General features: G+C 39.3%; 1 protein-coding gene across 1 annotated transcript; it reads left to right on the forward strand.

Moving 5' to 3' along the window:
- Positions 1-4,177: 4,177 nt before the first annotated feature.
- LOC135713042 (protein bric-a-brac 1-like) lies at positions 4,178-6,944 on the forward strand (the record flags this gene model as incomplete). The annotated part of the gene is made up of 1 exon (XM_065236115.1): positions 4,178-6,944. A coding segment is annotated over exon 1 (1,191 nt), but the record flags the coding sequence as incomplete, so codon positions are not given.
- Between the last annotated feature and the right edge of the window lie 7,030 nt (positions 6,945-13,974).

Here is a 13,974-nt window from a genome sequence, read left to right on the forward strand (position 1 = left end):
CAATCAACCTACGACCACCAATACTTCCACAATAAGTTTATCGATACACTCTACATCAACTACTCGCAACTCTACGCAACTTCCATCTACTCTGGGATGCAACGGAAGCCACCGATCCTCTCACCACAGTCGTGCCTTTCCTGCCATCGTCCATCAGTCGTCCCGGCCCTGTGTGTGAGTTTGGAAACGTGGTCTTCCAAACTAATACCGCAGGCAAGTACGATTCATTCTTGTTCAGCCCAACTCCTGATTCGTTGCTTGGTTTCAGTACTACACCGTTTAGCCGTCATTATTCAAGACCTTCAACTCAGCATGTTTCAACTCTGGGACGCAACGATACTGGCTACATGGAAGCCCCTAATCCCCCTACCACAGTCGAGCTTTTCCCGTCATCGGCCACCAGTCGTCCTGGCCCTGTGTGTGGGGTCAGAGAAGGGGTCTTCCAACCCGCTATCTTTGGCAAGCACGTTTCTGTTATTGAATTGAAGTTAAGGCTATCGAGCTGCGACTACGATATAATTGTTTTTACCGAAACATGGCTCCGGTCTGATATAAGCGATACGGAACTCACTTCCGACTACTCTATATTTCGGTGTGATCGAAGTGAAACTACTAGTAATTCTTCGAGGGGTGGTGGAGTTTTCGTAGCTGTTAAAAATAATTTGCACTGTACTGCGGTTTCTTTGGACGATTGTAGACAGCTTGAACAAATTGTTGTAAAGGGTGTCCACGATGAAATTGCCACACTATGAAATTGCTCTAACTTTTTAACTACAACCAACTTACTGTGCTATACCAAGGTACTGTTCCGTGAGATAGAACGTCGCAACCAGGTGGACTCTATTTACATCGACTTTTCGAAAGCGTTCGACACCATCCCGCATGACTATGCCACAGAAAAACTGAAATACATGGGATTTCCGGATTGGATTGCGGACTGGATAAGGTCATATCTAACGGGTCGAAAGGCATTTGTGCAAGTGAACTCGTCTCGTTCCAATACGTTCGACATACCATCTGGCGTACCACAGGGTAGCGTGTTAGGACCTTTGCTCTTTGTCCTCTTTATTAACGACCTGTGCCTTCGAATATCCTCTGGAAAGCTCCTTTATGCTGATGACCTCAAAATCTTCAGAATTATCGCGTCTGTACTCGATTGTATTGTACTGCAGGCTGACATCGACGTAGTGTCAATCTGGTGCAAAGAGAATGGTATGAGCGTGAACATCAATAAATGCAAAACGTTCACATTTAGTCGCTGTTTGTCAACGTTCACTCACCAATATCGAATTGACACTACTCCGCTAGAACGTGTGCAATTTATTCGCGACTTGGGAGTTATAATTGACTCTAAACTTAGATTCAGCGAACATGTCTCCACCATGACAGCAAAAGCTTTCTCCGTACTTGGGTTTATTCGTCGTAATGCTTCTCAACTAACCGATGTGTACGCATTAAAATCACTCTTTTGTGCTTTAGTGCGCAGCATTCTGGAATACGCTGCCCCGGTTTGGGCACCATATCACACGTCCCAGGTGATCCGCATTGAACGTATACAAAAAATGTTCATACGATTTGCACTCCGGAACCTACCGTGGAATGATCCCGTGAATCTTCCTGATTACCAACAAAGGTGCCGTTTAATCAACTTAGAGTTGCTATCAGTGAGACGGCTGAGATTGCAACAATTGGTTGTATTCGACATCCTGATGAACAACACCGACTGTCCAGATCTTCTACAGGAAGTTATGCTTAACGCACCTCAGCGCCAATTACGAAACTCTGCCCTTATTGTCATTCCCAGTCACAGGACTAGTTATGGGTTTAATAGTCCGCTAAAATCCTGTCTTAGAGCTTTTAATGCTGTTTGTGATGACTTCGATTTTAATTTAACTAGGCTCTGTTTTAAAAATAGGTTAAGAGCAAATGTGATAGGTTAAGATTAGTCTGTGCGACTCCGTCGAAGACTGAATAAATAAATAAATAAATAAATAAACTGCTCCATGCAGTTTTTAAAACTTTTAACCAAATGCAAATACAACTACATTCTTGTTCAACTCTGGAAGCTATTATTCAACGTTTGACGTTTATAAGTGCCCTCAATTGTTTGTACAATACAGCACAATCCTGAAAAAAAAGTTTTCTGAAAGCCGAAGCGCGCACCCTTTAAAATTGTTTAGAGTATTCAAGTATTCAGCTATTGTTTTTTACAACCTAATCTACTGTTTTAGCAGGGAGCAAGTAAATTGTTTGATAATTCTGATTTTAAGGCACGCTTGAGTCCATATGTGGTGTTGTGTGAAACCTTCTTTTATTTTTTATCAGAATGTTATCACATTGATTTTAATAACCTTTTGCAATGAGAAAAGGCTGCTGGAATGTCTTTAATTCATTTGCACACCATAAAAAATTGGTAATATTTATGTTCAAATGATTATATGTGAAGAGTAAAGCAGAAAAGGGAAGATAGAATGTCTGCAGGAATGTTCGGTGGAATACGTAGGTTACAAAATGACGAAAAGCTGTCTACGTAGTTTATTGATGGCCCCACTGGCTTTCAATATGTGTAGCGTAAATACTTTAACCTATTATCGTCAGGGGGTAAACATACTGTATTCACGCAAAGCAAATTCCTCTTACATCCATTGCGAGGTAGGATTTATTACATCCTCTGCATATGTTGCATTCTCGTTTAGGGTGGCTTTTCAGTCTCGACAAAATAAAAATCCTGCTATTTTATCTTGACTTTTTTACCTAGGGATAAATACTTAAGGGGGTAAGATTTTGATAAGTTCTTTAGTGGGAATGACACTGATGAAGACTGCACATTGTAGTCGAAATACGTATCTGTCATGGATACCAAAATTAATTAAGTGGAATTAAATGGAAGATAACCTTTTTTGCTGTTTTATTTAAGCATTCCGCTAACAACCCAATTTCATTACTTCACTGCTATTTTATGTTTTGTCATCGCCTGGAAATTGAAAAAAAAAAGCGTTCCCCTTCCTTATGTTCATGGTAATGATAGAATTTCATATTATCAGCGAATCTTTTCTCACTCGAACAATAACATTGAATGCTTAAGTACAAACGCAAACAACAACCAATTCTTCTCCATAATTGATGTCTTCCTATCAACTATGCACATCTCTTATCATTTCGACGCATCATGACGGTTATTTTTCTTCTTTCCACACCCCGTACCAACTCGGGTGCATCACTCTTCAGCACACGCATGATTTTCTCATTGCACACGCGGCAGAATCTTCGCCTCCGCCTCGGCATGCAACGGGCATTTGTATATAAATATTTAAAAAAGGAGTGTTAAATAAAAAACGAACCCCGAACATAATAAAAAAAAATATAAACCCAGAATCGACACAAAAGCAAAAGATCGCTCTTTTCACACTCGCACGTACCTACGCGAAATCAACGTGAAAAGCACCGCCTCTCTCTCACTATCTCATTGTGGTGCCTCGGATCCCCACCACCAGCACCACCCACCCACCACGCGTGCTGTCTAAGTGCGGATCTCCGCACAGCCTGGTGGGGCCGTCCATAATTCTTTTCTTCTCGCTCACTCACACCCCAAACCGAACCGAGCGAACAAACGAGGGAAGCTAATAGTTTTATCATCCTTACCCTCCCTTCCATTCCGTGCATGCTTTTATTGCGAAAAAGTGCAGACAAACTTCGTGCTCTCTCACGGTGCGAAGCGAGTGTGCCAGAGAGAGACAATAATTTCCGTCACCCGGAGAGCCCAGCGATGCAAGTGGGGATCGTCATCGTCATCGAGCCGTCATCGTCAGTGGTGGACGACGATGATATGAGCTGTCATTGTCTGTTCGGCGTGTGGGATAGTGTGTTGGTGCAAGCCGGCGGTGTGGTGTAGGTACATAGAAGAAGGCACAGTGGGTTTATAAAAACAAACAGCCGATTTGGGAGCAAGAGAGCTCGTACATACGGAGCGAGCAGTGGATGGAAGCACGTTGTTTTGCTTGTGCTATGTGGAGAGAGTATGTTGATTATGGGAGAGAGCGAGTTCTCGTGCGAGCGCTATTGGGTTATGTACTGAGAGAGAGAGCAAACCGACCGAGGGGTTCGCATTTTTTGCGGCAAGGTGCGCGTTCCATTCCATAGACAGGGCAAGTTGTCGAGAGTGCTCTGCTGTGTGGCTGTGCCGTTGTGCTGCTGGAACGTGTGCGGTCGTCGTCAGTGCGATTTCAAATGTCGTTGCGTCGGGTAGTTGTTGGAAGAAGCACAGCGAAGAAGAACAGTTGGTGATAGTAGGTGTACATACAACATACCCGCGGACTCAATAGGGCAAATACACAAAACAACAACACAGTACTGTAACAACACCGAGGAGAGTGGGTTGTTGTAATTGCGAATTGCAGTGTGGCTGCGTGTCTCTGCCTAAATGATTATTATAAATAATTACAAGTTTTGCAAGTTGGAAGAGAACATCGCTGAAGCCGGGATTTCGTACCGAGTAATAGAACCTGTGAGGGCTTAGTGCAAACAAGACGGGTCTAGTGAGTGAGAAGAAACCGAAGAAGCAGAGGGAGAGAGAGAGAGAGCGAGCGCGCGGGGGAAAACATCAAGCAATAAAAAATTACTATTGTTTGGATGGATTTATAATTTTTATTGTTTGCGTAATAAAAGTAAATACATCGCGAGTGCTGTGGCGAGGGAAGCGCGAGGGTGAGCCCGTACAGCATGGTGAAGAGCGCTTAGCCCGAATAGAGGGAAGAACTTCAAGGCGAAGTATAAATATTTTCACGTTTTTTTTTTGTTTTCCGACCCAAGAGGGAGCCCTGAGAAGAGCACTGGAGGAGAACAAGAAGAAGAGAAGCGCCGAAACCTTTTAGTGGAAGTAATGAAAATTTTGGTAATTATAATTACCAAAAATGAGAAAGAGCAATTAAACTGTGTTAGGAAATATGAAAATAAAATGTGAGTGAAGAGCGGTGTACCTCGGGAAACAGTCTGGCTAAGCCTAAGCTAGAGAAACAGCGAGCGAGGAGGTGCAAAAAGAAGGAAATAATCATTAAAATACGATTAAGTGACCAAAAAACTTGGGAAGTGCGCAATGTTTTTTGGCGTTTTCGAATAAAACAAAAATAAAAGAAATACATGAATATGGAGCTAAACTGTGTAACATTATTGCTCGAGCGTTTGAATGGTAAATGGTAGGTAAATAGCCAGCACCGGAAGATCGTCGAGGGAGAAGCCGAAATTGCTTCGACACGAGTGCTCGCCGAGTGACGCGGCAAGTGTATGCGAGACTAGACACGTAGTGCAAAAAACATAAGAACAACTGATGACATTTGTGCACCACAATCGTCACCTCGGAGCGGTTAAGGCACATGGTGCGAAAATAAGCATATCGTGAACAAAAGTCTCCAACCAGAAGAGGATCCATAACAGGCGGGTGTCTGTGTTAGAGAAGAACCTCGTGCGAGTCACCTGATAAAAACCCGAGTGCTACGTAGGCAAACAGGAAGTAGACGAAATCCTCCACACCGGTGAGCTTGCATGTGTTAGTGTGATCCTGGTGCTTGTTTTGATTAGAGAACGACAAATCCCATCAAACCCGGAAAGTGTGATACCAGTGTGCAACAACGACGACGACGAGATGAACCCGCGTGATAGGAAGAACTTGTGAATAAATTTCCGTAAATAGACATTCTCAATTGAAAACTAAATCATAGAAATAAAAACATTCTTGAAGACAATTGAACGCTAAAGCAATGCCATCGGACACACCGCCTCCGATGCATTCGTCCCCCATCATGGACAGCTCCGATCGCCGTCCGGCATCGGTTCCATCCAGCACCGCGACCCTGTCCGGTGCCACCGGTTTCAAGCGGGACAAATCAGAGCCCTTGCTGAAGCCAACGATGACTCCGAATCAGCAGTTCTGTCTCCGCTGGAACAACTACCAAACCAATCTGACCAGCGTGTTCGATCAGCTGCTTCAAAACGAATCCTTCGTTGATGTGACCCTCGCCTGCGATGGCCAATCCATCAAGGCGCACAAGATGGTTCTATCCGCCTGCAGTCCCTACTTCCAGACCCTTTTCTTTGAAAACCCGTGTCAACATCCCATCATCATCATGCGGGACGTCAAATGGCCCGAACTGAAGGCCATCGTCGACTTTATGTACAAGGGCGAGATCAACGTCAGCCAGGATCAAATCGGACCGCTGCTAAAAATCGCTGAAATGTTGAAAATTCGCGGCCTAGCCGACGTAAATGGCGATCAGGAACTGAACCAAGTCGAGCACGCAGAGCCGTCGGTAAATGCGGCCGATGAAACGGGCTCGAACAACAGCAGCAGCAGCAGCTTATTGTCGCGAGGCATCATCAAAAACGAGGGCCGTCTAATTTCGATGGACCCCTCGCTTAATAACAACAATAACAACAGCTCACCGGGACACATGCAATCGAAGAAACCGCGAACATCCCGGGAGCGGGAATCCACCCAAATCTCCATTCGCGACTTCCCGCGGGATCTTTCACGGGATATGTCCCGTGAACTGAATGCTGCTGCTGCAGCGGCAGCGGCTGCAGCCGCGGGCGAGTGGCCTCTCAGCGCCGCCCTCGAAACCGTTCAGGCTTCCACCCCGAAAAACAACCGCAAACGGCGTTGGCCCTCCGGTGAACGAAGCAGCGTGGGCAGCCCAGCGGACAGCACTCCCGATCAGCTGGAAGCGCCCTCGCCGATTCCGCCGACTCCGTCCTCAATAGCGCAACCGTCTTCGACGTCGAACCAGCAGATGCCGCAGTTCCCCATCCCACCGGCGCTCAGCGAGCAGATGGCGGGCCTGTCGTCGCTGTCTGGCCTGTCCGGTGCGGGCGGTAGCGCCGGTGGCAGCAACCACCCGGACGATATGGAAATCAAACCCGGCATCGCCGAGATGATCCGCGAGGAAGAAAGGGTGAGTTTTTATTGGAAAATAAAATAAAAATGAAATCTTTGTGCTTGGTGACAGAGGCAATTGGGGAAAGATTAGTTGTGGGAGGTTGGTAGGATTATAATAAATTTATTTCTGCTGACAGTTTTCAAAAAGTTGGCTTAATGCTCTCATTCGGCGGCAACCCGAGCAGAGAATGAAAACAAAATGAAAACTAAATTTGATATTTTGATATTAGCGGTCGTGATAACATATTTGTCGAGTATGTGGTCGAGTTAACAGTAATCATAATAAAAATGAGATCTGAATGGTATATGAAGGGTATTAAAAAGATAACAAATCATGTTTTCTTGATAACAAATGTATGTGTGCGTTTTGATATCAGTAATTTCGTTGATAATAAACAAAATAAGTAATCAATATGTTGTTATAACTATGGTAAGAAGTTATTATTTTGATATCATGATATCAAACTTAGAAATCTGAATGTTTTGATATCTATTGGTTGATATCAAGATTCAAAATTGAAAATTGTTTGCAATAAGTTATCATTTATTTAAAATTAAAATAAACCTATATTTCAATCAGTTCTATCGATATCTATCTTATATCGATTTGTAAATTAAATTTGCAGGTAGATTAATATTAATAAAAATCATGATAGTCTTTGTGATATTCATAAAGAAAACAGCAAGCATGGTGATTTACTCGTCAGAAAAATAAAATTAAAATAAGATTTCAGTGATAAATGTGGATGCTCTTTTCATAAAATATCATATTTTGTTTTTAATTATATATTTTTTAGAAATATCAAAATATGAATTCAACTGAAATTAAAAAAATGGTATTTCAAAAATGTTATCAATATGATTTCAAAAACATAATTTGATCTCATTTTTATATTACTTTGATATCCGACTTTGCTCGGAAAGTACACTAAAATTGTGGAACACTTCTGAAAGCAATGTAAATTTTCTTTTATCACCATTTTAATTGTTAATTATTTATATTGCATCAGGTTGTTTAGAACATTTACCAAAACGGCGTGGCATTTTTTATTCATAAAAAAGGTGCTCACTTGAAGACTTAAATGCTTTTTTCTCTAATAAACAATTACCAGAATCAAACAATAACCCAAATGGTAGAACTATTCCACAACTGGTATGGATGATACCCCGAATACGTCATTGCCCATGTAAAAAATTTGGTTTTATAAGAGTTCTTTAGACCATGATTAAGACTTGTAGAATGCGTTGAAATTTCAATAAAACTTGTAATGTTACTTGGATTATCAGTTTTATTATGGTTATTTTGATTTGGGCTAAGGGTAAATGAACCAGTTTTTGGTCCAAGACGTTCCCTAATGGGCTCTATCTGAATTTTTAATATTTATATTTTTTTACCATATTAGAACACTAAGAAATGATTACCGACTTCGGTAATTTTTTACCGAACTTTCAACAGCTGAACGTTCGGTGAAACTTTGACCCTCATTTCAAAAGCTATTTCACTAAATTTTAATTTCAAAACACTGTCTGTCTTGTTTGAATAATTCAATCTTGCCATTGCGTTGAATTTTTCCTAGTTTTGAAGCTGGGCCTAGTCAGTGAAGGCATGGTATTACCAAGCCGGTCCGGTCGAGGGAATCTTTCGGGTTGGAAATTTTCTCGACTTCCCTGGGCATAAAGTATCATTGTGCTTGCCACACAATATACAAATTCTTGCATTGGTATTGGCATCGGAAGCTCTCAATTAATAACTGTGGAAGTGTATTTAGAACACCGAACAGTTTAGCTGTTGAAAGTTCGGTAAAAATTACCGTTTATGATTTCTAAGTGTGGATATCCATGCAGAGTTAGAACATAGATTTTGTCATATATCTACGCGTATAAAGCAATGATCATTTATTTCAAATTTGAGTTAGACACCAGGGCCAAAAACGGAAGCACTAATGCCACAACTGGCTCATTTACCCTATTTTTCAATTCAACAAACAATTTATTATACGCAAAGTATAATGATTGCCTAAGAACATTTCATATCTATAGGCATTGAAGCGAAGCATTTATTTCCACTCCACGTTCGATAACTGAAACATGTTTGTTTTTCACATAGCGCTAAAATGGAATGCATTTAACATGCCATACGAGTTGTTAAAAGCATTTGAAATGCATCTATGCGCAGCTGATTTTTCTTGATATTTAGATAATGCACAACTTTTACAGCTGTAGGTACTTTAACTTAAACTTGTTTCAGTCAGTGGACTTATAGTTAAAAGACATTTCAGTTCAACCCGTAAAAAAAAAACCATGTAGGTGCAATGAAATGTATTGTAACCATACAATAGAATTTGTTGTAGTCAAAATAAATCATACAGTCTACAACTATAAAATAACCATAGCAATTATTATTTCCACAATAGAATCTATGATAAATAGGGAAATCTACAATAGAACAAGGGGGCTGTTATGTATCTTAACCATACGAAAAATCTATTTTTTTTCGAACAAACTTGAGCCATTTACCGTTAATTGTAATGTTGTTCTATTGTTGAAAATCCTTACAATTTGGGACGTATTGTAGATGTAATAATTGTAATAACAATATGTTAAAATTTCTTGTACAATATACCTAAAATACGATAGATTGTTGACAATAGATTGGGTTGTAACTATATTATATTTTATGGTAATTGTATGGTTATTTTTTTCCGGGAAGACCTTTCACTTTACGGACGTGTGAGGAAGATATTGGGTTAAATATTGAATAGCTTTATTTAGACTTCATGGATCTTCCCGTTTCTTTTTTTTTATTATTATTATCAAAGCCATTGTGATAAGCTTTTGGGTATTTTGGCGTTCCTTAAGGGGGTAGTCCACTCTGGCGGCATAAAAAATAGGTCATTTGCACCGAATTTTTTTTTTTAGGGTAAAGTACGATCGATTAAAAAAAAAGGAATGCATGGTTTTGTCAATTGAAATGTCCTCTTTAATTAAGATTTTTTTTGGCGCGATTGGATGTCTCCTGTAGCCGCTGCACCAGGTTCCCCAGGAGACCTCCCGTCTGAGTCGGTCACACCACTAGAGCTGGAACAACGATTTCTTTTGTGGTTATTCTCTGATAGATGACCCAGTCTTGTACGTAGCCGTTTTTGATTTGGTTGAAAAATAAAAATTTGGCGACGTTTTGAAAAAAACAGTCCGTTTTTGTACCCTAAAATTGGAGATAAAAGCTTGCACCAAAAATCCATTTTTGATTCTTTTGAAAATCGGCTACGTACAAAACTAGAAAAAAAGGTACTTAACTCGAAAATTCAATCGCCGTTTAAATCGAATGAGCCGTTTCTAAAATTCAGCACCCGCCAATTTTGAAAACATCGTTTAGAGATAATCGCGGCAGCAGTTGGAACTACTAAGACACGCCGTTTCGCCGGTAACGGGCGGGTACTCCGAGCGCTCACCGAGCATCTGGACACGAGTCCACTAATCGGCCTATAACTTTGAAACGATGTCACTTGCGGCCTTGCGGTCAAGTCTATGTCAAAGTAGACATTCCAAAGTATTTTTTAAGCCAAAAAAAATTTGAAATTTCCAGAGTGGACTACCCCCTTAAGCTAACTTTAGTGTTGGTTTATTTTAGCGTTTTTAAAACCATTTTGTCGTGTACTTTTAGACAGTGTTATTTTAGTAAGAAAAGGTAGTCCATTATGTTATTCAGAACATTTTTCAGGGCTGGTAGCCAGTCACTAAAAAGTCTTTTTTTTTTAAGGTAAAGTCACTAAAGTCACTTTTTCTTGTAATCAATCAATATTTTCCACTTTTTTAGAGTGAATTTATTTCAAGATTGATCATTCTTTGCTTTGTGACGTTTAATCGTCTTTTTGTATCTACAGGGTGTCTACACATTTTTCGACATCAAATTTCCTGAGTTTTCCAGGTTTTTCCAGAACTACAACGGATAAATTCAAGGCTTATAATAAGAAAGCTAATTTTAAAATGCGTTCAAAATATGCTTTTTCTGGAAGGTCAAAAACAACAGTAACCAACCAAAACGTTTTTAAGACATGGCAATCAGTTTTAAAGAAACAACTTTATAAGCAAATCCATTGAATGTTGAAGTTTAGCACTTAATTTCTCACTTTACCTTACCTTACCAATCAGGCTAAGGCCTTGTTGTCCTCTGCTGTCCGAAGAAGTCGTCTTCTCACTTTAATAAAGTTTAATAAAAGACCTACTTAATTTGAGTAAGTCCAAAAATATTCGATGTCTTGTAGTTTCGTATTCCATGTACAAGTTCAAGATATTGAAAATTTTCAAAGTGCCTGAATTAAGGAAAACATTAGATAATTTATTTCAAGTCCGCAATTGACTTTATAAAAGATTATAGATCTTCATTGCAGTCCCATTAACTTCACAACAATTGTAGAAACTTTGAAGAAGTTCTTAATAAAGAAAGGAAATGCTGAAAATTTTAGTAAACCTCCATAAACAAACTACGGTAACATAAGGGAAGTTAACACGCTGAAATTATGGGGAGCTTACTGGACGCTTTTAAAACCTCAAATCGGTTCTGTTAACATCCGAAAATTTTCAGGAACTTTTATGAAGCTCATAGAATTTCTAGGCGCTTCTGAAAAGCTAGATCTAGAGATCTTTGGGGAATTTCAGATCTTAAGAGCAGTTACCGTGACTTTAGTTCAGACTTTTTGGTGCAGTTCAAGCATCTTTAATCGTAAATTTAGAAAAATTGCGAACCCTTGAGATGTTTCGAGAATTTCAGGGCTGTACGGAGAGCATCAAAGAATTATGAAAACTTCAGAAATATTTCAGGAACTTCAGAGAAGTCCAAAGAATTTCAGGGAAATTTATCTTCAATATAATTGAGAGCTTTAGGGAAGCTTCGAGAACATCAAGACAGATCAGAGAATCAAAGGGCAGTTCAAATAATTTCAAAATTGTAGAAACCCGAGAATATCAACAAAGTTCCATTAATCTAAAAAAATGTGAGAACTTTTAGCAAGCAGCGATGAATATCTTCAAGAAACTCCAGAGAACTTAGAATTTAGATAGTTTCATTCAGTTTCAGCGAAGTTCCAAACAGGGTTACTAACTTGTAAGTTACAAGAAGAGGTCATGAAGTATATGTTTGACACATAAAATCTGTCAATATTGCTTTTAGTGCGTCACAATAAGAGATTTTACGACTCGTTAGCTCTCACTCTGAGTGAACGCTCACGAATCATAATATCGCTGATTGTGACGATCTCAAAGCGAAATTGACAGGCAGTGTTGGCACAATCAGCAATCAATTGATATTTTTCCGCTCTCATGCGCTCGCAATATCACGCGTGATATTGGAACAAAATATCATGCTTGATGTTGATTTTATAAGCTCCTTTGATATTGCGAGACTATTCACAACGTTCAGAAATCAAGCTGAGAGTTGACTCGACACAAAAATGATTCCGGTGCACATCGTTTTCGTAGAAAGAGAAAGTATAGTTTGCTATCTCTTTTTACTCTTCACCGAAGGCAGACACGAAAGGACTGCTGCAAGCCGTTATGGAAGTTTTGGTTGCATTCGGGTGTAAAGCAAAAATCATGAAACTCAATCTCACCACAATTTGTGGAGATTTGCAGCTGGTGAGTTTTGTTAGCTTGATATTCTGAGCTGCGATATCATAGCTTGCAAAATCAACCGCAGTTGTTTGCTTGTTGATTTTTGTCTACGAAAATCAAGCGTGATCTTGGGCGTTGGTGAGATTTGATTTTTTGATATTTTCCCAGCACTGTTGACAGGTTTTATGAGTCAAACACATACTTTACTCCCTCGTCTTGTTACTAACAAGTACAACATAGCATTATTACATCTAATGATTGCATAATTCCGAATAATATGTTTTTATGGCAAGTGAGTGGAAGCAACCCTGGTTCCAAATACTTCGAGGGCGATCAAATATCTTCACAATAATCCCATTAACTGAAGGACTTAAGCGACTTATAAGGAATTCCGTGGAATTATGGGGTATTCAAAGAATTCAATGATTGATCCAATAATGTCAGGGAATTTTGAATGTGTATATCAAAAAATTTGCCGGGTTATTAACAAATTTATAGAACTTCAGGGAGGCATGGTTCAGTGAAAATGAGTGAGCGTTTTTAATGGTTAGAATACTTAAGGAAAATTGATTATTAATGGTTAGAATACTTAAGAAAACTTCAAGGCAAATCAATCAATTTCAGTAAAATTTCAGGTTCTTAAAATATACTGATCAATTCAGGGCTGTTTAGGTAGTTTAAATAACACCAAGAAAATCTAGACTATTGAAGAGGTTTTAAATTAGTGTCGATAATTTAATGGAAGTTTCATGAACTTTAGAAAAATCATGAGAACTTCAGTGGAAATCATAAAACTATAGTAATTATTTCGTTCTAATTCCATAAAAACTGCAGGAGCTCAAAAGTTCTAGAAATTTTGAAAAAACTTCGAAAACTTCACAAAAGGACAGTGGTCTTCAGAAACATTTCGAAAACGTCATATAAATCAATGGAGCTTAAGAGGAGATCCGCAAACTTCAGGGATTTTTTATGAACATTTGCAAAATGCGGGAGCATTGGAAAGAAGTTAATTAAGCTCCAAAAATAGGAGGAATTTCAGGGAGAGGCCATTAGTTTCAGAAAATTTGTGGGAAATTTAAAGCAGTTTCCAGATTTTTATTTAACTTCAGAGACGTAAACCTTTTTATTGATGTCTTCGCATCAGTTCAGAAGTTCACTGAAGCTTGAACATTTTAAGGACGGTACAATTAAATTCAGCGCAGTACAACAAGCTTCACGAGAACTGCAAAAACGTTAGAGCAGTTTTGAGCATTTCAGAAAAGAACAGATAACCTCAGAGCAGAGCAGTTCAGTGATTGATATTGTTATTTTATTGTTCTCGAAAAATATGAATATGATTCTACCATCACTCATATAAACATTATCTTTTGAAGATAGTAAATCAAAACTGCTTGTTTCACTTTGATAAAATCAGATAACAAATTAAAGATTGAAGA

The sequence above is a fragment of the Ochlerotatus camptorhynchus genome, unplaced genomic scaffold (assembly GCF_037179485.1).
Source record: "Ochlerotatus camptorhynchus isolate MF236.1 unplaced genomic scaffold, CSIRO-AGI_Acam_v1.1 ptg000530l, whole genome shotgun sequence".
NCBI lineage: Eukaryota > Metazoa > Arthropoda > Insecta > Diptera > Culicidae > Ochlerotatus > Ochlerotatus camptorhynchus.